This window comes from Ovis canadensis, chromosome 16 (assembly GCF_042477335.2).
Source record: "Ovis canadensis isolate MfBH-ARS-UI-01 breed Bighorn chromosome 16, ARS-UI_OviCan_v2, whole genome shotgun sequence".
NCBI classification, from domain to species: Eukaryota; Metazoa; Chordata; class Mammalia; order Artiodactyla; family Bovidae; genus Ovis; species Ovis canadensis.
In genome coordinates this window covers 18,836,093-18,862,681 of record NC_091260.1, presented here as the reverse complement: position 1 = coordinate 18,862,681, position 26,589 = coordinate 18,836,093, and the positions used below count along the sequence as shown (strand labels likewise).

Below are 26,589 nucleotides of genomic sequence, written 5' to 3'. Positions count from 1 at the left end.
GTCCTTCAGTGCATGAAAGTGAAAAGTGAAAGTGAAGTCGCTCAGTCGTGTGCGACTCTTAGCGACCCCATGGACTGCAGCCCACCAGGCTCCTCCGTCCATGGGATTTTCCAGGCAAGAGTACTGGAGTGGGGTGCCATTGCCTTCTCCGATACAATGAATAGTAAGCTATATATTTTACAACCATTTAAACTTGTCACTTAAAAGAATTTACATTATCAACTTGAAAAAAAAAAAACGTGCAAAGAGAAATAAAGTTTAACACTTATTGTTTTAGGGGGATTTGGAGTAAAACTTTTTCAAGACCCCTGCCTTGGGATATCACCCTTCATCCAAACTGGCTTCTCAAAGTGCTTCTTCCAAATAAATGCTATTGTGTTCTTTTCAGGAGGAAGTCTGGAGAATTGAATTCTCCCCCATCTCATGGCATTAGGGGAAGGAAATGATAAAGCTGTCCCTTTACTGAGGGGAAAGGAAATCCATTTGCAAAGGATTTGATTAGCCACAATAAAGTTGCCTGATGGGCCTTGATGAAAGACTGCGCATGTCAGAGACTAACAGAATCACATGGTGCTCTTTTCAGCCCATTCATATTCCACAGGCCTCCACTGAAAGAGGCTTTCTTCCCAGAATTGCAGGAAGGGGCTGCAGGCTAGAGTCTAACCAAAACATACTGCTTGTTGCTTCCCACCAATGCTGAGTCTAAATCCCACTTGCCGCCTCCACTTGGAGGACAGTGCTCCCTCCAGTGAAGAGCTTTTCCCACCAACAGTGTCCCCTTGCTTGTTTAGGAAACGTGGAGAGAGGATAGATCTGGCTGCAGGGCTGGCTCCAGCCCAGCTCCACCGTTTCATGTGTGCTGTTGAGAAAAAGGTCAAAGAACAACTAATTAAAAGCACCACTTCTCACGCTGGAGAAAATACAATAATGCCTTTAAAAAATTTTCCTGTTTTCTTTCTGAACACGATTATATGCCAAGCACCTTGGCTGATCTCAAGTCCAAATGGCTGATGCTATTTTATCTAACACATGATTATGAAAGTGTTGGAGAGCTAACAGCAAATATGCGAGGGAGAGAGTTTGTTTTCCAGCTCATCTAGTCTAAATGAAGTTTTTCTTTTTTTTTTTTCCCCTCTGTAGGCAAGCTCATGGTTGGGCTGCAGTGGGGGGATATAACAGTTTTTTTTTTTTTAACTCTCTTTTTAAAGAACACAACCTGTTTGTTTTTTTTTTTTTTTAATGTATCTTTATTACTTGTGTATTTATTTGGCTGCACCGGGTCTTCATCATGGCACTTGAGATCTTTAGTTGTCGCATGTAAAATCCTAGTTGCAACATGTGGGATCTAGTTCCTTGACCAGGAATCAAACCCAGGCCCCTTGCACTAGGAGCGCAGAGTCTAAGCCCCTGGACCACCAGAGAAGTCCCATGACAATTGTTATTATCTGTGGAGTGTGCTTCCCTCGACACACTGTGGAACCCCCAGCATCAGAGTTTGTGGCAAACTCCCTTCCCACAGCCCCCTCCAAACTGTGACCCCACCTCCTGTCTTACAAGGGTCAGTCTGGGAGCTCTATAAGGGCAGAGACAGGTCCTCCCATCTGAAAGTGCCAAGCAGCTGATCCAGGCCATGTGAGCACAGCCTGTATGGCTCCAGGATACTCAAAGGGATGAAAGAGCATAACTCTGAAGCTGTATGTGTTGGGTATCTGTCACTGTCTCTGTAAAGGGGCTCCCCAGGTGATGCTAGTGGTAAAGAACCAGTCTGCCAGTGCAGGAGATGTAAGAGACTTGGGTTTCATCCCTTGGTTGGGAAGATCCCTGGAGGAGGGCATGACAATGCTCTCCAGTATTCTTGCCTGGAGAATCCTATGGACAGTGGAGCCTGGTAGGCTACGGTCCACAGGGTCACAAAGAGTTGGACACAGCTGAAATAACTTAGCGCATGCACACACACACACACACACACACACACACACACACACACACACATACTGTCTCCTTGAAGGTGAAGTCTGCATTTTAGATGTCACTGGTTACTCAGTTCCTAGCAGAGACTCAGCACACAGGAGGTGATCACTGTGTGGGAACCATTCAGGTGAACACTGAATGGGATGGGTCACTCAACTTTTTGTTCATTTCTTGTAATGACATTGAGTCTGGCCTCTGTATCCTGACACCAAATTAAATCTCAGAGACAGAGTTTTGGGTGAAGTAGAAAGAATAGCTTTATTGCTTTGTCATGCAAAGGGGGCCACAGTGGGCTAAAATTCTCAAAACTATGTGTCCCAACCTGGAGAAAGTAGTAAAGAGTTTTGGAGTAATGGTTCAAAGAGGCTCTGATCAGCTCATGGATGTTCTTCTGACTGGTTGGTGGTGGGGTAAATTGGAATTAGCATCATCAGTCTTCTGGTTCCAACCAGTCTGAGGTTTGCATGCTTGTGGACAACATACAGTTAACTTCTTTCGCCTAGTGGGGACTTCACTGTCTGCAAAACAGCTCAAAGATGTTATGATCACCCCTCGATCACCCCTCGATGGGGGAACGAGGACCCTACCCCAAGGCTGCACTGTTGCTTCTTGATTGTCCATTATTGGCTCTGCATCCCCTCCCTTCTTTGATTAGCAGCTGTTTGAACCTGCCCTTTGGAACTCAGGGAAGGTCATGGAGGCTGAATGAAGCCTATTTCCTGTAATCAAAAAATGGGGGTAGAGATTGGTTCAAGATGGCAGAGTGAAAGGATGTGTACTCATCTCCTTCTGCAAAAGCACCAAAATTGCAACTAGCTATTGAACAATCATTGACAGGAGGACACTGGAACTCACCAAAAGAAGATACCCCATGCCCAAAGCAAAGGAGAAGCCACAACGAGATGGTCGGAGGAACATCAGTTCAGTCGCTCAGTCATATCCAGCTCTTTGTGACCCCATGGACTGCAGCACATGGGCCTCCCTGTCCATCAACAACTCGCGGAGTTTACTCAAACTCATATCCATTAAGTTGGTGATGCCATCAAATCATCTCATCCTCTGTTGTCCCCTTCTCCTCCCACCTTCAATCTTTCCCAGTATCAGGGTCTTTTCAAATGAGTCAGGAGGAACATAATCATGATAAAATCAAATCCCGCACCTGCCAGATGGGTGACCCACAAACTGGAGAACAATAATACTGAAGAAATTCTCTCACTATTGTGAAGGTTCTGAGCCCCACATCAGGCTTCCCAGACTGAGGATCCGCAAATAGACTAGGAACCCCAGGAAATCTGAGTTTGAAGGCCAGCAGCATTTGATTATAGGACTTCCACAGGACTGGGGGAACAGAGATTCCACTCTTGGAGGACACAAACAAAATCTTGCATGCACCAGGACCCAGGGGATAGGAGCAGTGACCCCACAGGAGACTGAACCAGACCTATCTGCTAGTGTTGGAGGGTCTCCTGTGAAGGCGTGGGTCAGCAGTGGCTCACCATGGGATGGGGGCACCACCAGCAGCAGTCCCAGGAGGTGCCCTCTGGCATAAGCCTTCTTGCAAGTCATGATTAACCCTACCATAGCACCTGTAGACTCCAGGGCTGGGTTGCCTCAAGCAAACAACTAACAGGAAGGGAGTACAGCTCTACCCATCAGCAAACAATCAGATTAAAGTCTTACTGAGCATGGCCCTGCCCGCCAGAGCAAGATTCCGTTTTTCCCACTGCCACTCTATCCTATCAGAAAGCTTATAAAAGCCTCTTAGACTCATCTACCATAGGGCATACAGAAGAAGAAAAAGAACCACAATCCTGCAGCTGACCACATCACAGAAAGTTCATCAAAATGAAAAGGCAGAGGATTATGCCCCCCAGATGAAGGGACAAGATAAAACCCCAGAAAAGCAACTAAATGAAATGGAGATAGGCAACCTTCCAAAAAAATAATTCATAAAAATAATAGAAAAGCTGATTCAGAATCTTGGAAAAAGAATGAAGATGCAAGAAAAGTTTTCCAAAGACCTTGAAGAACTAAAAAATAAACAGAGATGAACAACACACTAAAAGAAATCGATAGCAGAATAACTGTGGCCAAAGAATGGATAAGTGACCTGGAGGACAGAATGATGAAAATCACTGCTGCAGAACAGAATACAGAAAAAAAATAAAATAAAGTGAAGACAGTCTAAGAGACCTCTGGGACAACATTAAATGCACCAACATTCACCTTGTAGGGGTCCCTGAAGGGGAAGAGAGAGAGAAATATTTGAAAAGATAGTAGCTGAAAACTTCTATAACATTTGAAAGGAAATAGTCAAGTCCAAGAAGCACAGAGAGTCCCAGGCAGGATAAACCCAAGGAGGAACACACCAAGATAAATAGTAATCAAATTGATAAAAATTAAAGAAAAAGATAAAATATTAAGAGCAACAAGGGAAAAATGACAACACACAAGGGAATTCACTTAAAGTTATTAGAAGACTTCTCAACAGAAACTCTACAAGCCAGTAGGGAATGGCATGATATATTTAAGGTGATGAATGGGAAGAACCTACAACCAAGAACAGACTGTCTAGCAAGACTCTCATTCAGATTTGATGTAGAAATCAAAAGTTTTACAGACAAGCAAAAGTTAAGGTACTTTAGCATCACCAAGCCAACTTTACAACAAATGCTAAAGGAACTTCTCTAGGCAGGAAACACAAGAGAAGGAAAGTGAAGTCGCTCAGTCGTGTCCAACTCTTTGTGACTCCATGGACTGTAGCCTACCAGGCTCCTCTGTCCGTGGGATTTTCCAGGCAATAGTACTAGAGTGGATTGCCATTTCCTTCTCCAGGGGATCTTCCCGACCTAGGGATCGAACCCGGGTCTCCTGCATTGTAGACAGACGCTTTACCGTCTGAGCCACCAGAGAAGTCACCAAGAGAAGGAAAAGACCAACAAAAAATTAACCCCAAACAATTAAGAAAATGGTAATAGGATCATATATATCAATAATTACCTTAAATGTTAATGGATTAAATGCACTGGCTGGATGAATGAAAACATGTCTATGCATGCATTTCCACTTACCACATCACTCTACTTGGCCCCTCTGATTTATGTAATTAGTTTGTATGGTTAGGTTAATCGTGTTTCCATTATGGCTTGCAATTGTAATTATCTTTTACTTTTTTGGTCTGTGAAACCAAAACACTGATAAACATCTTTTACTATTGTGATTATGTAACTTTTATTCATTTTAATACCATTGTATCATGATTGGTCAACAGAAAATGATAGAATTCTATATCACTAAAAACTAGCATTTAATAGGAAAAAAATGTAATCACGTTTTAAAATCTAGATGCAATTAGAATTAGCTCGGCATTTTTTGAAAAATAAAAATGCCCAGGTATTGTTTTTTTTATCTCCAAAGCTCCAGATGATTCTAATGAGGAGGCGTGTTTCAAAATAAATGCACTACCTGATGACCTTTTACTTTTACCTAGCTTGTTTCACTTTTCCTGTCTCATATTCAGTGCTCCCATTTCATTGAGTTTATGTGTTCCAATTTCTCCATCTGTTTTTTGTTGTTGTTGTTATTTATCAAGTGTAGTGGAAAATCGTTTGTATCCATATACAAAGTGTATATAATATATATTTTAGAAAACATGAATTTTGGCTCAGCTAAAAAATTTATGATATTTTGGTTCCGCTTGTTTTGCTTAGTATGAAAAGAATGCTAGACTTCTAATTTCTATTCACTCAAAACCTTAATGTAGTTTTATTTATTCTGGCATCTAGTATTACTGCTAAAAGTCTAAAAAGCTTACAATTTTAGCAATTTAAAAAAAATTTTGAATGAGGCTTGAAACTTCTGATCCAATTCTGAGACTATAAAGAAATACTATGTTGTAAAAAAAAAAAAAAGCCAAGAAATTAACATGTAATACAGTATTATTAACTAAAGTAAAAATTTTGTTGAAATTTCACAAAATTTTATACTAGTGTCAATTATCTGCTTTCATAGCTTATTCAAGATTCCATATTGTATTAAGCGGCACTGAGCAGCTTCAGCTGCCTGCAACAAATACTGGTGAATTCTCTTTCCATTTTTACTCTGTTACAAACATTTTCTATTTCCTTTTTATGGTTTCTTAGATACGCCCACCATTTAAAAGTAAACATTTAATTTCCAAGTATATGGGTTTTTTTTAAGTATCCTTGATATTCATTTCTCATTTAAATGATTTATTCTCTGCAACTGCCCTCTGTGTTTTTTCAGTCTTAACTTTATTGAGGCTTTCAATGGTTAAGTAAAAGCTCTTTCTTGGTAAATGTCACACTGCACTTGAAAATATGTGGGCTATTTTCAAATACCTTTTGATATGGATTTCTGGCATAATTCCACAGTGATAAGAGAACAGACTCTGTATCACTTCAATACTTTTAGACCGAAATTTTTGCACCTTGTTTTCTGTCCCTGGATATGTTTGAGTGTCTCCTGGTCTATAGTCTATGGGAACCTGAGTAGAATTTGTATCCTGCTATATACTGGAAATTGTATAAATCTTAATTATGTTGAATTGATTCCTAGTGCTTTTCAGGTCTATTATATCCCTCTACTTTTCTGCCTATTCATTTTACTAATTTTTGAGAGTTTGATATTCAAATTAAAGCCAAAAATCTTAATTTATCTACTTAAAAATTATAATATATAGTTGAACTATACGTAATTTTGTTCTGTATTTTCTAAGTCTTCTGTAAATGTGTTATATTTTTATAATTTAAAAAATAAAAAAGAAAGAAGAAAAATAAAATATGACACAAATGAAAAAAAAAAGAAATGGGGGTCACCCAGAAAGACTTTTGTTCCCCAGGGCCCCCAGAGTTCTGCTTATTTCAGTAACAACTACACAGTGAATAGTTTGTCACAGGCTGTTCAGGGAAAGAGCACAGCTTTGAGGTCTGTATTCATTTGCCAGGACAACAGACTGAGTGGCTTAAAATAACAGAAATATGCAGTCCTCATAGTTCTGAAGGTTACAAGTCCGAGATCAAGGATGGGTTGACGGGGTCTGGGTCGTGAGGGAGAATCTGTCCCTTCCCCTCTCTAGATTCTGGAGATGTGCAGGCAGTCTTTGTGTGTCTCAGTTTATAGCTGCATTGCTCCCATCCTCTGCCTCACAAGGTGCTCACCTCGTGTGTGTGTTTCTGTGTCTGAACTCCTCCTTTTTGGACACTAGTCACATGGGCTTAGGGGCCATCTTGCTTGAACTTGGTTATCTCGCTAACGACCCTTTTCCCAAATAAGATCACAATCTGAGATGCTAGGGGCTCTCGCATATAATAAATCATTTTTTTTTTGGTGGGGACACATTTCAATCCACAGCAGAGTCAACCAGACATGGGTAAGTTTTCTGCAGTGAGACCCTATGCTCTAGGGTCTTAAGAGGATACACTTGTGTGTTTTTCTGCAATTTAATGTAAAGCACTATTCTTTTCCTACTGCCAGAGTATCTTAGAATTCCCAAAACACCTGGATTCTTTCTCAAATGAACTTTCTAGCCATGCTGGGAAGTAGCGATCAGTAGTACCACTTCAAAGTTGAGGAAAGTGAGGCTCAGAGAGGTGAAGTCACCTGCCCAGAGCTGGTGGGCAGAGAGCAATGAGACAGGGATTCAAGTCCAGGTCTGTCTGACTCCCAGCCCAGGACTCTGGATGCCACAATTTGCTGAAAGCTCCTTCATTTTCCCTTTCAAGAGCTCACTGGTCTGAATTGTGTTGTTTTTTCTTTGTTAATTAGTGGGAAAATTTGCATGGAGGGGAATAAATTGCTGGCATAGAGAGATACACCCTCCTAATCAAATGTGTTTGTTTAAAGCTGCGGGGAAAAGAGCTGGCCTGTGGAGATGAGGTGGATGCCGAAATCGTGCAGGAGAGCAGGACCAGGGGCCTCCAGACCAGATGGCAGAGGCTGCAAGGAGGATGGAGGGTGGCAAGGGCGGGCACAGGGTCCAGGGCCAGGGTGCCGAGGCTGGGCACCTGCGCAGCAGGGCGGGTGCAAACCCAGCACTGACCCTTCTGAGCCTGTTTCTTCACCTGTGAAATGAAAGAAGAGTACCGACCACAGATGCTACTGCATGTATAACAAGATTATAAAGTGGGGAATGCGATAGGGGGATAGTCAAGGAGCTCCGAAGGCCCAGAGGAGGGGTTCATCTGGCCAGAGCAAGTCTGTACCACGAGGCTGATGAGACTGACCTGAAAACACGAAGAGATGAAGATGATGAGAAGGACAGAGAGGGTACGTACCTCCCTCCATAAGTGCAGCGGGGCAAAGTCTCTCTTTTCTCCCAAAACTCAGTGAACGCTTACCTTGAGCCCTCATCCTGCTGGGCCAGCAGGAACTGCTGCCTCAGCCCTGTGAGGAGTCTGGTCCTGTGACCTGAGGCGTCTCTTGGAGACTCAGCGTGCCTGGTGACTGACCACTCTCCCAGACACAAAGTTCCCTTTCCTCTCCAGGGCCTCGGTGCCCTTGCGGGAGGGGCCACCTGGTGAGCAGTGTGCAGGGCCCTCCTCTGTCAAATCCCCGACCTCTCTGCTCCATCCCCTGCTGCCTTCAGGCAAGAGAATCTTTTCTGGAATGAGACAGATTTTCTGTATATTTCTTCAAGACACTTCCTGTGTACCTAAGGATGGTCTCCCCTCTGTGGTATGGGTTTTGGAAACAAATACAAGAAGGTCAGGAAAGTGCTTTCTGTGTTCCTTGCTGCCTCATCCTTCTCCCATGAAAGGAGCACAAAGACAATGACCAATCTCAGTCGGGCGTGGTGAGGGGAATGGAGGAAGGCAAAAAAGTGAAACAGTCTCCATCATAGTGCCCCAGCTCACAGGGCATATGAGACTGTGCGTGCTGTGAAGCACCAGTTCAGTGCGACTGAGAGTGCATGGTGGAGGAGGGGGGCATGGTCCATGGAAGACACGAGGGGGTGAGAGCAGCCAGGGGTCAGACTGTGATGGGCTTTTGATGTCAAGGTCAGGGACCTACACTCAGATTCTGGCAAAGGAAGGGGCCGACTCGAGCCACTTTGAAAATGGAATGGTCAGAACTTAGCAGCCAATCCAATGTTCATTGATGTAAAGGGGAACATCAAACAAAAGTGGCAGCTGGATCTAGAAAACAGAGCAGCTGGTGGAGTCATCACCCCACTTAAAGGACATGGGACATAAAGCATCTTTGGGGGGTAATATGATGAAGGCTCTAAAGGACATTATGACCTTGAAGTGCCTGCAAGGATATTCAGTTAGCAAGGACCAGAAAGAAAGAATATACATGGAGTGAGTCTCAATAGAGAGAGCTGGACTAAAAACAGACATTTAAAAGTTATTGGCGTAGAGCTGATTTTTTTCACCCATCCATTCAGCCATCCATCCAGGATACCACTGACAAGTAATCTGATGACAGAAATAGATTGTAGTCACTCTGTGACCCAGGGATACGCAGAGCTGGTATGTGTGAAGAATCCTATCCAGTTTGGGGATATCACAGAAGAATCAGCCCCTGAACTGAGTCCTGAGGTGTGGACCGGAAAGAGCTTGGCGGGTGAGAGGGCTGGGAGGCTGGGCAGCTTCCTCGAGAGAGCTCACCTGAGGATGTGGCTGGAGCCACCAGCCTGACCTCAAAGGAGAGCCTGGCCTTTGTCACAGCCAGTCCTAAATACGGGGTGGTGCCCAAATGGAAAATGGGTTTCCTGTGTGTGCTGGTCATGGTAATCCTTTTTACTGTAACAAATAGACCCCCAAATCTTGGAAGTTTTCTTTCATTCATATAATAGCCCAGTGTGGGCAAATGGCTGTCCACCTGGGGCGGCAGGGGGGGGATCCGGGCTCCTCCCACCTTGCATCGCCAGCATCTCCCCAGGAGTCCTCAGCTTCACCACATCACAGCGCAGGGAGGAAAGGGAAGGAAGAGAGGTTAGAGAAGCTGCGTCACCTGCCTACAAGTGCCGTCCTAGAAGGGACACACATCACTTTCACCTTCTACTCACGTTAGAATGCTGAAAACTAGTCTAATCAGGCTTGGAAATGAGGGGCTGGGAAAGAGAGTCCCTTACCAATCGAGGCCATCCTGGTGACAACTCCAGGCTATGGAAGTAAGTCATGGGGTTTTCAGTAGAACCAGTGATCTCTGTCACTCTCAGCATCCAAGTGAGTGAGAGAGGGGGACGTGGAGAACTGTTGTAAGGAAAGATAATATGGCTGCGGCAAGGCCCAGGAAGAAAGCTGATGTGATGGAGTCACTGTCTGCCGCGGGTGCAGATAAGAAGAGTTACGGTGTGTGGCCAGTTCTTCCAACCCCAGCGTCATAGCTCTTCCTCAGATTTGCCGTTTAGTGCAGTTGCATGGATTCATGTTGGGGTCCCAGGTAGAGTGTGAAGGAGATAAAGGCGCTGTCAGGAGAAGGAGTCATTTGATCAAACTCTGGAGGGCCCAGGAAGCGCAAGCCGTCCCAGGTGGGCCCCTGAGAACAAAGCGAAATGCAAAGGTAAGAGGAAGACTTCTTTCCTCACACCACCAGAGCCTGAGGGAACTGTCAGCTGCATGGCCCTAGCACATCAGTGGCCTTGTCCATCTGTTTAAAAAGTTCGGGGTGTCCATGGAGCTCAGTGGGGAACAGAGTCCAGCAGGATCACATCTGTTCTCCAGCACACGCGAGAGTCCACCTGGGTTGGGGAGAGTGGTCTTCACAAGAGGGCAGAAGATCCCATAAGCAGTTGGGAGCAAAGTGTCTATGACATTTAAAGTGCTATTGTTATTAAAACCCTGTCACTACTCTGAATGTAAGTGGTGAGACCTGAGAAACTCAGCTTAAATATAACACAATACATTGTGCTAAGTCGCTTCATTCGTGTCCGAGTCTGTGCAACCCCATGGACTGTAGCCCGCCAGGCTCCTCTGTCCATGGAGTTCTCCAGGCGAGAATGCTGGAGTGGGCTGCCAGTTCCTGCTCCAACACTACTGTTACTCCAACACTGATTCTGTCCAAAATGTTAGCCTTTAGAAAGTAAGTGGCTTTATATACGTCTTTTGGAGAAGGAAATTGCAACCCACTCCAACATTCTTGCCTGGAGAATTCCATGGACAGAGGAGCCTGGCAGGATACTGTCCATGGGGTTGCAAAGAATCGGGCATGACTGAGCAACTAACGCATATACATCTTTACAATGAAACACCAAGCAAGATGGTGTATCCTAAAATACCAAGTTAATTACTCAAAACATTTCTCTAGTGATGTCAGAAATTCTAAATGTCAAAAAAGTCACATATCTGAAACGACTTTATATGTACACAAAAGCTGAAAGAGTAAGTAAATATGTTGTAAATAATAGAGTCATCTTTCTCACTATCAGAGAAAGAAGCTACAATCAAGCAAAGAGAGGATGGTACAATACACCGTTTGGTTTTGCACTGAAATCAGAGGTATCAAAATACATGTATATTTGATTTTGATAGAGATGGATGATAGATAATAGAAGGTAGACAGATAGAGATATGGAGAGAGACAGAGAGAGAGGTGTCTGTGCACACATGGACTGCTGTACATCTGTCATGTCCTAACTGTCCACGAAGAGGACAGTGAGAAGCAAGGAGACTTCTCTAGCAAATGAGGATGGGTGGGAGGTAAGTGACTTTTGCCATGGGTACTTCACAGCCACTGCCTTGTTTTAAGCCACAGCAACCCTATGAGGGGGAGGGGTTGTTTATAAGTAATTCCGATTTACCAGTGAGGAACCTGAGTCTGAGAGAGACTTACTCAAGATACAGCAGCTACAATTTGTTGAGTGCCTGCTATAGGTAGAACTTTACGTATTATTTCATTGCATTTTTTTGCAAAATGAGGCAGATTAAAATTATTATCTCTATTTTAGAGATGGGAAGCTGCAGCTTAGAGAGAGAAGAAAGGAACCAAGCAAGGCCACAGAGCCAAGAGGAGCAGAATTTGAATGCCATGCTCCTTCTGAGCTCCTCTGAGCTGTCTTGCCCTCGGCCACACACCCCACCCCACACTGGACCCAAACCCAGCACAGCGCTCACGAGGGCCCTCAAATGGAAGCATAAATCACAGCACCAGTCGACACCTCCAGACACCGCTCCCTTGAAGGAGACAGAGAGGCAGAGACAAAGACAAGGACAGATCCAGATGAGAAGCGGCAGGGTGTCCGAGAGGGGTGTGGTCATCTCTCCAGGCAGCTTGGACTCGTGATCTCTGGGGCTGGGTTCTCTGAAACACATCGTTTCTGACAAAAGAGCAGAGTCAGACGAACACCCCGCCGTGCCAGACTGCTTCTCGTGGCATTGATGTTGCCATGGAAACCAACCCTTTTCCCTCAGTGGTTCAGGCGTGTTGTTTTTCTAAAGAGACTGTGTTGTGTGCTTGTTGAGAAAGTGATTGAGGATTTCTTTCTCTTCCTCCACAAGAGACCCCCTGGGATTAGAGCACATTGTAGGGGTGGAGATGGGGGAATAAAGTGATTGACAGCAGTTCCGACAAGTGGTCTTTCAATTTGCCAGAAAAATGTGCCTTCCCTCATATCTTCGGACCTGACTGATGGCTGGGGTCACCCCAGGCGCCATCCCTGCCTCTCCCTGAAGTGCAGAAACTGTATCATCATTTCTCTCCCTCCCATCCCCCAGCCTGAACCACGAGCCCCAGGGCAGTGGCAGTAGCTTCCTGTGCCTGTTTAACCTCGGGGTCTGGCACTGACATCGGGGAGCCCTCCCAGCCCTGGGCTGTCTCCTCTTAGCACCTGTATGACGCACTTCCCAGGGCCTGGGGGGATGACTCTGGGGTGTCTTCTCTGTACCGTCTGATTTCTCCCTGTCAAAACGCAATGGATCAAGGCTGAGGTAGAAGTTGAGCTCCTCCAAAGCCCCTGGCTGGCACCCCACTGCCACGCTCTGCCCTCCTGAGAATTTCTGCCCCAGCTCCCCTTCCTGTGCACATGTGGAATGTGTGTCTGCCCTTCCCACAGACTGTGAGCATCTCGAGAGGGGTCCCCACTGCTGGTGAGCAGATTCAAAAGTGCAAAAGCCACAAACAGAGCTTGTTCTATGAATCAAAGAGCTATCCTTACCATTTTCTGGCTTAACCCTTTGTCAGCCAGCAGAGCCCTGTGAGACCCCATCCTCCAAAACCTAGAGCAGCTTCCCCCAACCAAACCCCACTTGATTAAGCTCTCCTAGAACTAATCTCCCACTCTGTGGGTATTTGTGGGAGGAGTTAAGCATCCTCCTTTTTTTTTTCTGATGAGGAAATTCTGACTCTGCCATGAATAGCACATGGCCCCAAGGCCTCTCTTCAAATCGGAAATTTCTGCCATGTCTCCTGTCCCTGACGTGTGCCCTTCCTTCAGCCACACACTCACAGAGCCTGCTCATTCCAGAGAAGAGATAGCTTTGGTTTATTTTTTTGAGGCAATGGAGTGGCAAATCCATTTATGACAGAATGTTTGAACATGTGTTCATTAAGTCTTTAGCTGACTCTGTGTAATTGAGAAAAATAGTGGGTGTTTACACACTGGCCGTATGGATGAGGCTGCCTCTGCAAGTGGGAGGCCAGCAAAACAGCCCTGCCTGCCCAGCTCATTGGGCCCTGAAACCACAGTCTAAGGCCTTGTGGGTGCAGGCGGGGCTGTCTAAGGCCCGTTCGTGCTCAGCAGCCTGTGTGGCCCGAAGGGCAGGGCTCAGGTGGCCCCCCTTCTCCTTCCCACCAGCCACGCGTTCACAGCCACCACCCCGGGGCAGCACTGAGCCTGGAGCCTCAGCCTTCAGCTCTGTCCCTAGTTAATCCTGGCCTCTCCCTCAATGGCCTGCCATCTGAGTCTGAGAAGAGTTGTGAACACACACTAGAAACTCCCAAGCAAGTGCAGAGATGAGCTGGTAGAATGGCACCATTGTTGAGACACTGGTATTCAACGTGTGGGTGGGAATCGGCTGCTTCCTAACGGCAGCCTCCTTTGTAGCTGAAGCACTGCTCTGAGCTTCCATTCCCTCATCTCAAAGTGGGGGCGATGGTCATGTGAAGACAGTGATGTTGAGGATGGACGTACCCAACTCATGAAACTGGGGAAAGAGTTCCAGGAACCAAGACACCCAGGGCACTTAACGCTTGGCATGGGGCAGTACTTGTACTGTCAGTTGCTCAGTCTGTCCCACTCTCTGTGACCGCCTGGACTGTAGCCCGCCAGGCTCCTCTGCCCATGGGATTCTCCAGGCAAGAATGGAGTGGGTCGCCATGTCCTTCTCCAGGGGATCTTCCCGACCCAGGGACTGAACCCAGGTATAGAACCCAGTTCTCCTGCATCGCAGGCAGATTCTTTACCATTTGAACTGCGGGGAAGCTCTAATGGTGTGAGGCATGTAGCCAGGGGCTGTTAAATGTTTACTATCCTTAACACTCACTGCTGATGCTGATTCGGGTAAAGGATAAGCTAGTTCGCTTTTATAAATGTGACTTGAATTTCTGAGGCATGAACCTTGACAGTGTTGCTCTGGATTTTATAAAAGCAGTCGAGGGGGATAAAGTAGTCACACATACCTGAGTTTGAATCTCAGCTCATCTGCTAGAGCCCCAGGCATCTCTCCATCCTTCTGAGCCTCAGTGTCTTAATCTGTCAAATGAGGACCAATAATCTCTACCTACCTAGGTTATAATAAGCTTTAAGTGGGCTCATTATGAAAAGGGTCCACTCATCACCCATCAGCTTCCTCCTCAAACTGTTGGCAAATGGCCAGATGGCACTCTCAGACTCTTCTCATGCCAAAGTCTATTTCCACATCCGACTCTACCTTCAGACTTCAGGGGGTGAATATGTGTCATCTGGGGCTGGGTGCCCCATACCCAGCACAGCCTGGCCCTCTGCAGGTGCTCAGCAGATGCTCATAGGATGAAGGATGTTGCGCTGCAAGACAAGAGCCAGCTCCATCTCTTGGTCCTTGCCTCTGACCTCAGCATCATTTCACTGGCGGAGGATGGAGGTCCCCCCACCTCAGTTCCAGCCCCAGCCTTACAGGACACCCTGCCCCCTGCATCTTCCCCACCAGGCTCACTGAGCAGAAGATGAAGAAAAATGCAAAGGAAGGTCAAGACTCTCAGACACATCTATCTTTATTTGTTTCCTGTCAGAAAAGTTCAAGAATTACACCAAAAAATACTTCAGCCTCTGCTACCTACTGACAAAAATACACCACAAAATTATAAAGCGCTCAGCAGTTTTGCTAGGGACAATTTGTTATTCCACTTTAGATGACAAATGAATTTACAGGTGACTCGAGGTGACTGGAGGGTGGGGGTGGGGAGAGGAAAAGTCAAATGATAGCTTTTAGCAGAACAGTTTGAGCTATGCTAGTCTTATTACCCAGCTGTTGTATAGGATGATTTCAGCATCACAGCAAGCCACTAAAAAAATGCCCTTTAAATGGCCTGTTCAAGCTTCATGGGAAAACAGAATCACATCTCAAATAGCCAACTCTCCTAGCCAGTTCTGGCTCTGCTGGGCCCAGAGCCAACACCACACAGAGGGGGTCTCCCCAAAACATTAGTGGGAGAGCTGTGTGGGAGTGCCTGATGTGGGTGCAAGGCAATGGGTGGCCTGGGCAATGCCAGCTGTCGCCTCTTGGTCAGAAGCTTCTAGAAGCGGATGGGAAAGTTTGGGCTATGCTCCTGTCAACCCAGTGAAGTGTGCACAAGACGGCCACGGTTCTCAGTCTCCCTTAGAAAAAATGACTTAGCGTTGCTGAGACCCAGCCAAAAGCCTCCCTGGCTGTCACCTGGTCACGACCCTTCCTGTTCTTCCTGCTCATCGCCACTTTGGGAAACAACAAACCGACAAAAATGTTAAACTTGGGTGCTGGGCTTACAGCTTAGTCAAAGCCACCTGCCTGTCCTCTGCCTTCTTCATCCTGCAGTTTCCTTCCTCCTCTTTCTACCCCTGCCATCTCCTAGACGTGGGCAGCACCCAGGTGTAAGGCTAGAAACGCAAGAGAGAGGCAAAGAAAGCCTGCCCACTGTTGAGTGTTCGCCTCTATCCTCTGCATTCCCAGACCATGCATCCCAAGCCCCGCTCCGGTGCCCATACAGACAAGCTTATCCGCATTCTGCAAAACACACGTGGTTGAGGCTTTTCTCTCTGGGTTGTGCGTATCCCGGCCTACAAATGCCAAACTCAGTCTTCTTTCTAACTTGACAGTTCCTAACTTTCAGTGTTCCTCCTCTGCAGACCCGAGGCCAAGCGAGCAGACTGCCTGCCTCACTCACATTTTGCACCTTCCGAAGCCCACCCTGAAGCAACCATCTCCCCCAGTCTGAGCAGCCCGGAAGGTCTGTGCTCTTCACCACCTTTCAACACACTCCAGATGCATCCAGTCTAAGAATTCCATGTTCATTTTCTTTCTCTCCTTTCCTGTTTTTAAATTTTCCTAACAAATAATAAGCAGTGCCTTTGAAAATATCTTACGTGGGAACAGTCAACACGAAACATGCCTTTGTACATGGGCCTGACTCGGGGACGAATCAACAATACCAAAGGACAAAAAGAAATACTGATTCAGACAACTCCAGCACACGAGACTTTCGGTGAGCTCCCCCCACCCACCCTGGCCCCACCCCCGCCCCCATATCCCAGGAGTACAGTGTTGTAACTGGAGCTCAGCTTAGCCAGCGGGGTTCCCCTCCCCACTCCCCATGCTGGCTGGCGGGGGCGCCTCTAGTGGCCCTGGGTCTTGGGAGGCTTGGGTTCGTGGATGACGGCAGCCGCCGACAGCCACGGCCCGATGGCCCGGGCGGTGCTCTGCTTGGCCACGCTGTAGTGGCTGATGACCGTGTAGAAGCGGCTTCTGGAGCTGGGGTCCTGGGATGAGTAGTAAGCATCCAGGGAGGCCGGGATACAGCGCTTGTGCTGGGAAAGAGAGAGACAGTCAGGAGGAGCTCAGTGAACGCTTCCCACCTGCCCTGCAACGAGGCCATCCCATCCGGGGGCCCCAGCCATCCCCAGCTCGCAGCCAGCCGGACGGGATGGCATCTGGCCTGGGCCTGGTACTCGTCAGACCTTCCTTCACGTCATCACCATCACCATCATCAAAGCTGCCACCTACGAGAAGACAGAGGAAACTAACCTGATGTTAGAATCGTTCCCAGAGGCAGAGAAGGGGTGAGAGAAATGGGTCAAGGGGATCAAAAGGTACGAGTTTCCAGTTATGAAATGAGTGTGTCCTCGGGGTGTAATGTATAGCATAGTGGCGCAGTTAATAGTAAGGCAGTGGATATCTGAGAGTTGCTAAGAGAGTAGGTCTTAAAAAGTCATCATCACGAGAAAAAAATGTGTGACTATGCAGAGTGATGGATATTGACTTACAACGGTGATTATTCTGCAGTATTCACAAATATTCAATCACTATGTTGGACACTTGAAACTAATACCATGTTATATGTCAATTAAACCTCAATAAAAGGGGAAGAAATAAAGGAAAGGAAGGAGGGAGAGAAGAAGAAAGGAAGGAAGAGGAAGGAGGGAAGGAGGGCGGAAACTGATGCCAATACTAATTCAAGGTCAACACCCTCTGCTTACCAACTGCAGGGTTACAGTGGACACTGCTGATAGCTCTTTGCCTGGCTGATTCACCCATCCCCTAACTGCTTCGCTGGACCACTGCCTGCAGCCAACTGCTGTCCATTTCTTTTCTTTGATTGGAAATTTATTACTCTTTCTTCTTATATCAAAGCCTTGGTTCCTAACAACATATAATTACATATTTGCATTATCCTACAATGTCAATCAAATGGTCCCAAAATAACAGCAATAGGATGAGTAACAGACTACTGAATGGACTATATCATTTCTCTGCAGCTCTCTGTGTCCTTAGAATATATTCCACTGAGGGCGTAGGGTCAATATACTGTATTATACAGTCATTTGGAGCAATTACTTTCTTGGTAAGTTTAGTCCTCAACTTGATATACAGCTGGATTTTAACTTGGTTTTAATTTTAGGAATTTTTTTTTAATCTCGTTTTTACAAACATGTCAAACATTGACACACATCCAGGACAAATGTATATCAAGACAAAGGCAGAGAAGCCTTGCTCCTCATTCCTGTTCCTCCACCTGACTCAACGTGTTTCTCAGTTGTTGTTTTTCTTTTTTTCAATTTATCCTTCCAGAATTTCTTTCTGGAAATATAAGCAAACATCACTCACATTCCCTTTCCTCACTCAAAAATAGCACCTTTTGCTCTTCACTCTTCTCCCAGAGGGTACTCTCTCTCCATGTCTGCAGACACCCTCACTCACTGTCGCAGTTGTTTGGAATTTCATATGCAGACACATCATAGTTTATCCCACTGTCCCCTACTGACATCCCAACACTGATAGTGGTTGCTAGTCTTTCAGAACCCCAGCTTCCAATGCCTAAGAAGGTCATCTTAGGAAATCATGTAGCAGAACCAAAAGACATGTGTTTTTAAGGCAGAAAAGTCCCCATTTGATTCCCTCACTTTGGAACGTAACAGCAGTGATATCTTAGAAAACTCTCAAGACAGTATACTCTTAATCTCCATTTCCTCAGATGCGAAATGGGGGCAATGAGACCTCCTTTTCAGAATGGGTGGACAGCTCAACGGAGACACTATTTATGAAAATAGTCTAGGAAGGAAGGTGACATCTAATTGGTACTCAGTAAGTGGTAACTTACCGATATTCGTTTCAACTCTGAACTAGATTCTAGCTTTATTACCTCTAATAGTTATTGCCAGCCCATTCTCTAGCAGGCCCTTTGCCGTCTTGATTTTACTTAAATTCTCTCCAAGATCCCATGACAAACATCACTGGTGCCCACTGCAAGTGAGCACAGAGGCTCAGAGGGGCGCGAGAGGGCTGGAGGTCATGTAGCCAGTTCTGTCTTTCAAGGGAAGGCGTGCAATCAGAGTGGGGGAGGAGGAGGCCCAGCTGCAAGACGGGGGAGGAGGCCACCTCAGAAGCTCTGCTCCCCGTCTTCACACCTCTATAGGGACAAGGAATCAGCCATCAAACCAGGGTCACCCTAAAGCGGAGTGTTCTAGAGATGGGACAAGGAGCTCTCCCTGACTTCTGACTTGTAGTCTGAAGCCGGCCTGCCTCCCTTTCCTACACTCTGGAGAGCACCCTCTATTGCCTACTGGCAACCAAGTGCTTCATGAAAGCCTGAAAACTCCCTGCCACACATAGGACTTTTTTTATTGTGATTTTATAATTTCACATGAAAATGTATTGTAAATATACAGTATTTCAGAGAGTGAAAATAATTTTAGATTGCCATCATCAGTTTTGCTTTGGTGTTACTTCTATGTTTCTTTATACTTTTTAAAAACATATTTCAATGCCTTTATTGAGTGCATAAAGCTTTCTTTTTTATTGAGGCATACTTGATTTATAATACTTTGTAAGTTTCAGGTGTGTAACAACAGGAGTCACAATTTCTAAAGGTTATACTCCACTCATAGTTGTTATAAAATATTATCTCTACTCCCTGGGCAGTATAATGTATCATTATAGCTTATTATTTTATATACAGTAGTTCATACCTCTTAATCCTCCATCTCTATCTTGCCTTTCTCCACTTCCCTCTACACGCTGGTAACCGAAGTTTGTTCTCTATGTCTGTGAGTCTGCTTCTTTTATGTCATATTTACTAGGCTGTTGTATTTTTTAGATTCCACATATAAGTGACGTCATGCAGTATTTGTATTTCTCTATCTGAGTTATTTCACTTAGTATAATGCCCTTCGAGTCCACCCGTGCTGCTGTGAGTAGCACATTTTCATTTTTCTTTATGGCTGAGTAGTATTCCATTGTGTGTCTATCAGGTATAAACCATGTGTGTGTATACACGTCACACACATATGACATCTTTATTCATTCAGCATTGATGGACACTTAGATTGCTTTTAGGCTTCCCTGGTGGCTCAGATGGTAAAGCGTCTGCCTACAATGCGGGAGACCCGGGTTCAATCCCTGGGTCAGGAAGATCTCCTGGAGAAGGAAATGGCAACCCACTCCAGTATTCTTGTCTGGAAAATCTCATGGATGGAGGAGCCTGGTGGTCCAAGGGTTGCTTTTATGTCTTGACTATTATAAACAGTGCACTGCTATCAACATTGGAGTGCATATATCTTCAAATTAGTGTTTTCATTTTCTTCAGACACATATTACATTTTAAACAATTTGCAGAGAGTAGGTTACCATACCCAGAACTTCAATGCCAATGAAAAGATGTTGACCCTCTAACTGAAGTTGATGGTCACCAGGAGCCACTCCCCTGCCAGAAGCCCCTTACCTTGTAGACAAATCCCTCTGGGCAGCTGTGGTCATAAGTGAAGGCTTTGTAAACCACCAGGAACACGATGCAGGCGAGGAAAGCTAGGGCCAGGCTGACGAGGATGGTGACCTGGAGAAACACAGGACGAAGGTTCCAGCCTCAGCTTGCCTGCTTTCTGTCTACACATGCAGCCTTCAAAACCTGGAGCTGGTAGGAAGCCTGGTATGTTAGAAAAGGTAGGGGGTGACCAGGGACCCTAAGAACCAGCTCGGTCTCAGCTCCGTCACCAACCTGCTGTCTTTGAGCCTTGGTGTCTCCATCTTCTGATACTCTTGGAAGCTCCGTCTTGGCCCCATGTGTGAGGCCCGCTCCCCTCCCCATGTACTTTCCCTGTTGATTTTGTGCGGGCAGGGGTTGATCATCAAGCGATCACATCCAGCAATTCTGCCTTTAATCACCACCTCTCTGCCACTACTGAGTTCCATCTCAGATATCCAAGCTCATGCTACCTCCACTTGGATGTCCAATACTCAGCTGAATTGCGTTCTCAAGTCCTTGCTCCCCTCCCATCCTGCTCCACCCACACTTTCCCATCTCAGAAAATGTCAACGCCGCCTTTGCAGTCGCTCTGGACAAAGAATCTGAAATTCTCTCTGATTCTCTTTTCCTCACGCTCTACATCCCAGCTACCAGCAGAAGCTATCATTTCTACCTCCCGGCACATGCCTCATGGAATCGCTTCTTACACTCTCAGGCAGCTCCACTGGGGCCAGAGCCATCATCCCCCCTCACCCGCGGGACTGCAACTGCCTTCTAACTAGTGGCCTCCTCGACCCCCACATGTGTTCACACAGTAACCTGAGAACCCCATTCAAAATCCAAGTCAAAGCACATCCCCTTCCTGCTCAGAAGCATCTAATGGTCTCCAAAATTGCTCACAGTGAAAACCCAGCTCTTGACCATTATCAACAAGCTTTTTTAAAAAAATACAACACCAAACAAACTGAAGGCACTGTCAGGCTTTACTAGAAAGGATGGAGTGGCTGATTCCAGAGACACCTCCAGGTCTGCACTGGTCCCATGCTGCCACCTGTGTACAAAGTGGGGGGTGACCACCCTGATGCTGGGCTCTGGGTGTTACGCACAGAACCGCCATCTGTGTACAAAGTAATGGGGCGACCGCCCTGATGCTGGGCTCTGGGTGTTATATACAGAATTTTTTTCTACGTTACTTTCAAAGCTGGTAGCCTTTTGAGTCAGTTGACCTAGAAATACGGCAGAATTCCTGTCATGGAGAGAAGGCTTATTTTGATTTGGAAGAAAAATAAAATCATCTTGGGGTGGCGGGGATGGGGAGGTCCCTATCCCATCTCCTTCCCACCTCAGGCCATGGTTTATAAGGACAAGAGGAGATGGGATTCTGCATTGCTCCCAAAGAAGTCATATGTTAGCAGCCATAAATCCTGAAAGGAAGGAATCTGAAGAGGAAAAGAAGAAGATGGATGTGGGATGTAGTCATTTGAATCCTATGGGCAGACACTGTCCATGAAATTCCTCTGCATGTGGGTATGAAGTTTCAGGTTAGTGGACTATTGTGATATAAGAAACACATCTATTTGGTCTTGTTCCCAGTTCCTGGCACAGAGTTAAAACCCGTATAATTTCCTACATGATAAGAGTAGGGTAGCAGCATCTTTTGTTCTAATATTTGGTTTTTGTGCCCAGTTCCTGAAATAATTCCAATTCTTAAAAGTGAAAGGAGCACCTTTTATTATTCATAACAACCCCTTTCAGCTATACCTGAGTTAATGCTATATTATGTTATGAGGTGACTTTTGGAAGGCCCCTAAGGCTGGGGAAGAAACCACTGATAGGAGGGTTGTAACTTAACTGCCTCCCTCACCTCAGAGGGAAGAAAGAGGGGCTGGAGATCAAATTAACCACCAACGGCCAATGCTTTAATAAATCATGAAGGCTCCAGAAAACCCTAACTGAAGGGCTCAAAAACCTTCCAGTTTGGTGAACAAGAATGCATCATGCCTCTGAGGGTGGTGCACCCCAAACCCCACAGGGACAGGAACTCCTTGCTCAGGAGCCTTCCAGCCCTTGCCCCATGTATCTCCTCGTCTGGCTGTTCATGTGTATCATTTAATATCCCTCACAATAAATCAGAAAGTAAAGTGCTCTCCTGGGGTCTGTGAACCATTCTAGCAAATCACTGAGCCTGTGGAGGAAGTGGTGGAGAGCCCCAGGTTATAGCCTGAGATTTGCGAGTGGCGTCTGAGTGGATGCAGGCTTACGGGACTGAGCCCTTGACCTGTGGGGTGTGTGCTAACGTAGGGCAGTTAATGAGTTGAGTGAAGTCGTAGGGAATTCAGTCAGCTTCCACCAAGAATTGGAGAATTGCATGGTATGGGAAAAACCACACATTTGGTGTCAGAAGCAAGGGTACAGAGAAAAAGTATTTTTCCCTTTTATATGTTGACAGGTGAAGTTCATTTCTAAATGACTGTCCACACAATGTGCTGTTGGCCCTCTCCACTGACATCCCAAGCTCTCTGCTGCAGCCTGTCGCTCACTCATCAGCCTCCTGGCCAGGACCGAGCTGGTGGCAACAGAGGGGTGAGATGGTACAGCGGCAGACTGGAGTCCCCCAGCAAGTTGTGGAAAGAGAGAGAGAGATCAGAGGCCAGAACATGGAGCAAGAGGTGCCAAAAAGACGCATATCCCCTTTGCTACGCTAAGCTGCTTCAGTCGTGTCCGACTCTGTGCGACCCCATAGACGGCAGCCCACCAGGGTCCTCCATCCATAGGATTCTCCAGGCAAGATTACTGGAGTGGGTTGCCATTTCCTTCTCCGGATTCCTAATAACCAGTGCATAAAAGGAAATAAGATGGATACCATAAGTCACCATCGACCACACCAAAAAATAAAAGGAAAAACTTTTAATCTTATATCTGATTAAAGATCAGTTCAGTTCAGTTCAGTCACTCAGTCGTGTCCAACTCTTTGTGACCCAATGAATCGCAGCACGCCATGCCTCTCTGTCCATCACCAACTCCCAGAGTTCACCCAAACTCATGTGCATCGACTCAGTGATGCCATCCAGCCATCTCATTCCCTGTCTTCCCCTTCTCCTCCTGTCCCCAATCCCTCCCAACATCAGGGTCTTTTCCAATGAGTCAACTCTTCACATGAGGTGGCCAAAGCTTTGGAGTTTCAGCTTTAGAATCAGTCCTTCAAATCAACACCCAGGACTGGTCTCCTTTAGGATGGACCGGTTGGATCTCCTTACAGCCCAAAGGACTCTCAAGAGTCTTCTCCAACACCACAGTTCAAAAGCATCCATTCTTCAGCGCTCAGCTTTCTTCACAGTCCAACTCTCACATCCATACATGACCACTGGAAAAACGAAAGCTTTGACTAGATGGACATTTGTTGGCAAAGTAATGTCTCTGCTTTTGAATATGCTGTCTAGGTTGGTCATAACTTTTCTTCCAAAGAGTAAGCGTCTTTTAATTTCATGGCTGCAGTCACCATCTGCAGTGATTTTGAAGCTCCCCAAAATAAAGTCTGACACTGTTTCTACTGTTTCCCCATCTATTTCCCATGAAGTGATGGAACCAGATGCCATGATCTTCATTTTCTGAATGATGAACTTTAAGCCAACTTTTTCACTCTCTTCTTTCACTTTCATCATGAGGCTTTTTAGTCCCTCTTCACTTTCTGCCATGAGAGTGGTGTCATCTGCATATCTGAGGTTATTGATATTTCTCCTGGCAATCTTGACTCCAGCTTTGTGCTTCTTCCAGCCCAGCGTTTCTCATGATATACTGTGCATATAAGTTAAATAAGTACGGTGACAATATAAAGCCTTGACGGACTCCTTTTCCTATTTGGAACCAGTCTGTTGTTCCATGTCCAGTTCTGACTGTTGCTTCCTGATCTGCATACAGGTTTCTCAAGAGGCAGGTTAGGTGATCTGGTATTCCCATCTCTCTCAGAATTTTCCACAGTTTATTGTGATCCACACCGTCAAAGGTTTTGGCGTAGTCAATAAAGCAGAAATGGATGTTTTTCTGGAACTCTCTTGCTTTTTCCATGATCCAGTGGATGTTGGCAATTTGATCTCTGGTTCCTCTGCTTTTTCTAAAACCAGCTTGAACATCTGGAAGTTCACGGTTCACATATTGCTGAAGCCTGTCTTGGAGATTTTGAGCATGACTTTACTAGCATGTGAGATGAGTGCAATTGTGTGGTAGTTTGAGCATTCTTTGGCATTGCCTTTCTTTGGGATTGGAATGAAAACTGACCTTTTCCAGTCCTGTGGCCACTGATGAGTTTTCCAAACTTGCTGGCATATTGAGTGCAGCACTTTCACAGCATCATCTTTCAGGATTTGAAATAGCTCCACTGGAATTCCATCATCACCTCCACTAGCTTTGTTCATAGTGACGCTTTCTAAGGCCCACTTGACTTCACATTCCAGGATGTCTGGCTCTAGGTGAGTGATCCTACCATTGTGATTATCTGGGTCATGAGGATCTTTTTTGTACAGTTCTTCTGTGTATTCTTGCCACCTCTTCTTAATATCTTCTGCTTCTGTTAGGTCCAGACCATTTCTGTCCTTTATTGAGCCCATCTTTGCATGAAATGTTCCCTTGGTGTCTCTAATTTTCTTGAGGAGATCTCTAGTCTTTCCCATTCTGTTGTTTTCCTCTTTCTTTGCATTGATTGCTGAGGAAGGCTTTCTTATCTCTTCTTGCTATTCTTTGGAACTCTGCATTCAGATGCTTTATCTTTCCCTTTCTCCTTTGATTTTCACTTATCTTCTTTTCACAGCTATTTGTAAGGCCTCCCCAGACAGCCATTTAGCTTTTTTCCATTTCTTTTCCATGGGGTTGGTCTAGATCCCTGTCTCCTGTACAATGTCAGGAACCTCTGTCCATAGTTTATCAGGCACTCTGTCTATCAGATCTAGTCCCTTAAATCTATTTGTCACTTCCACTGGATAATTATAAGGGATTTGATTTAGGTCATACCTGAATGGTCTAGTGGTTTTCCCCACTTTCTTCAATTTAAGTCTGAATTTGGCAATAAGGAGTTCATGATCTGAGCCACAGTCAGCTCCCTGTCTTGTTTTTTGCTGACTGTATAGACCTTCTTCATCTTTGGCTGCAAAGAATATAATCAATCTGATTTTGGTGTTAACCATCTGGTGATGTCCATGTATACAGTCTTCTCTTGTGTTGTTGGAAGAGGGTGTTTGCTATGACCAGTGCATTCTCTTGGCAAAACTCTATTAGCATTTGCCCTGCTTCATTCCATATTCTAAGGCCAAATTTGCCTGTTACTCCAGGTGTTTATTGACTTCCTACTTTTGCATTCCAGTCCCCTATAATGAAAAGGACATCTTTTTGGGGTGTTAGTTCTAAAAGGTCTTGTAGGTCTTCATAGAACCGTTCAACTTCAGCTTCTTCAGCGTTACTAGTTGGGGCATAGGCTTGGATCACCGTGATATTGAATGGTTTGCCTTAGAAACGAACAGAGATCATACATTTTTGAGATTGAGATATCCCCCTTAGGTTCCCCAAAGATGGTATTTGACTTGTACAGGGACAGGAGCACCCAGGACCACTGCCCAATGCTGAGGACCTAGGAATACTCAGTGAGCAGACATCTGGAGCATAGTCATACAGAATTTTAAACGCTCAGTCTTCCCAGTAACCAAAAGGTAGAAATAGCCTGAAAGTCTATCAACCGATAAGTGGATAAACAAACTGTAGTCCATCTGTACAACAGAATATTATTCAGCTATAAAAAGGAATGAAGTTCTCATACAAGTGTGGGTGGGCTTTGAAAACATGCTAAATGAAAGGCCACATACTGTATGGTTCCATTTATATAAAATAACCAGATAAGTAAATCCATAGGGACAGAGTGCAGACTGCTGGTTGCCAGGGAGCATGGGAGATAACTGCTAACGGAGACAGAGTCTCCTTTTGGGGGTACTGAAGCCTTTCAGAACTAGATGGAGGTGATAGTTTCCCAACACTGTGAATGAACTCAGTGCCACTGGAGTTTTTACTCTAATGCTCTTAACTTTACAGCATGTGAATTCTACCTTAGCTTTTTGCTTTGTTTGGCTGCTCTGGGTCTCACTTGCAGCACATGGGATCTTCAGTCTCTGTCGTGGCATGTGGGGTCTTCTTTCCTGACCAGGAATCAAACTCAGGCACCCTGTACTGGGAGTGTGGAATCTTAGCCACTGAGCCACCAGGGAA

At 45.6% G+C, this 26,589-nt stretch overlaps 1 protein-coding gene across 1 annotated transcript in view; it reads right to left on the bottom strand.

Annotated features, from left to right (window-relative positions):
• Positions 1–15,105: 15,105 nt before the first annotated feature.
• The window catches only part of NSG2 (neuronal vesicle trafficking associated 2), a 71,320-nt gene continuing 59,836 nt past the window's right edge, over positions 15,106–26,589 (bottom strand). Inside the window, exons 3-4 of the mRNA XM_069556178.1 lie at positions 20,323–20,433; positions 15,106–16,912 (exon numbers count right to left, since the gene is read on the bottom strand). Of these exons, the coding sequence (XP_069412279.1) occupies positions 16,721–16,912; positions 20,323–20,433 (303 nt within the window). The 3' untranslated portion in view covers positions 15,106–16,720. The remainder of the gene's footprint in view (positions 16,913–20,322; positions 20,434–26,589) is intronic.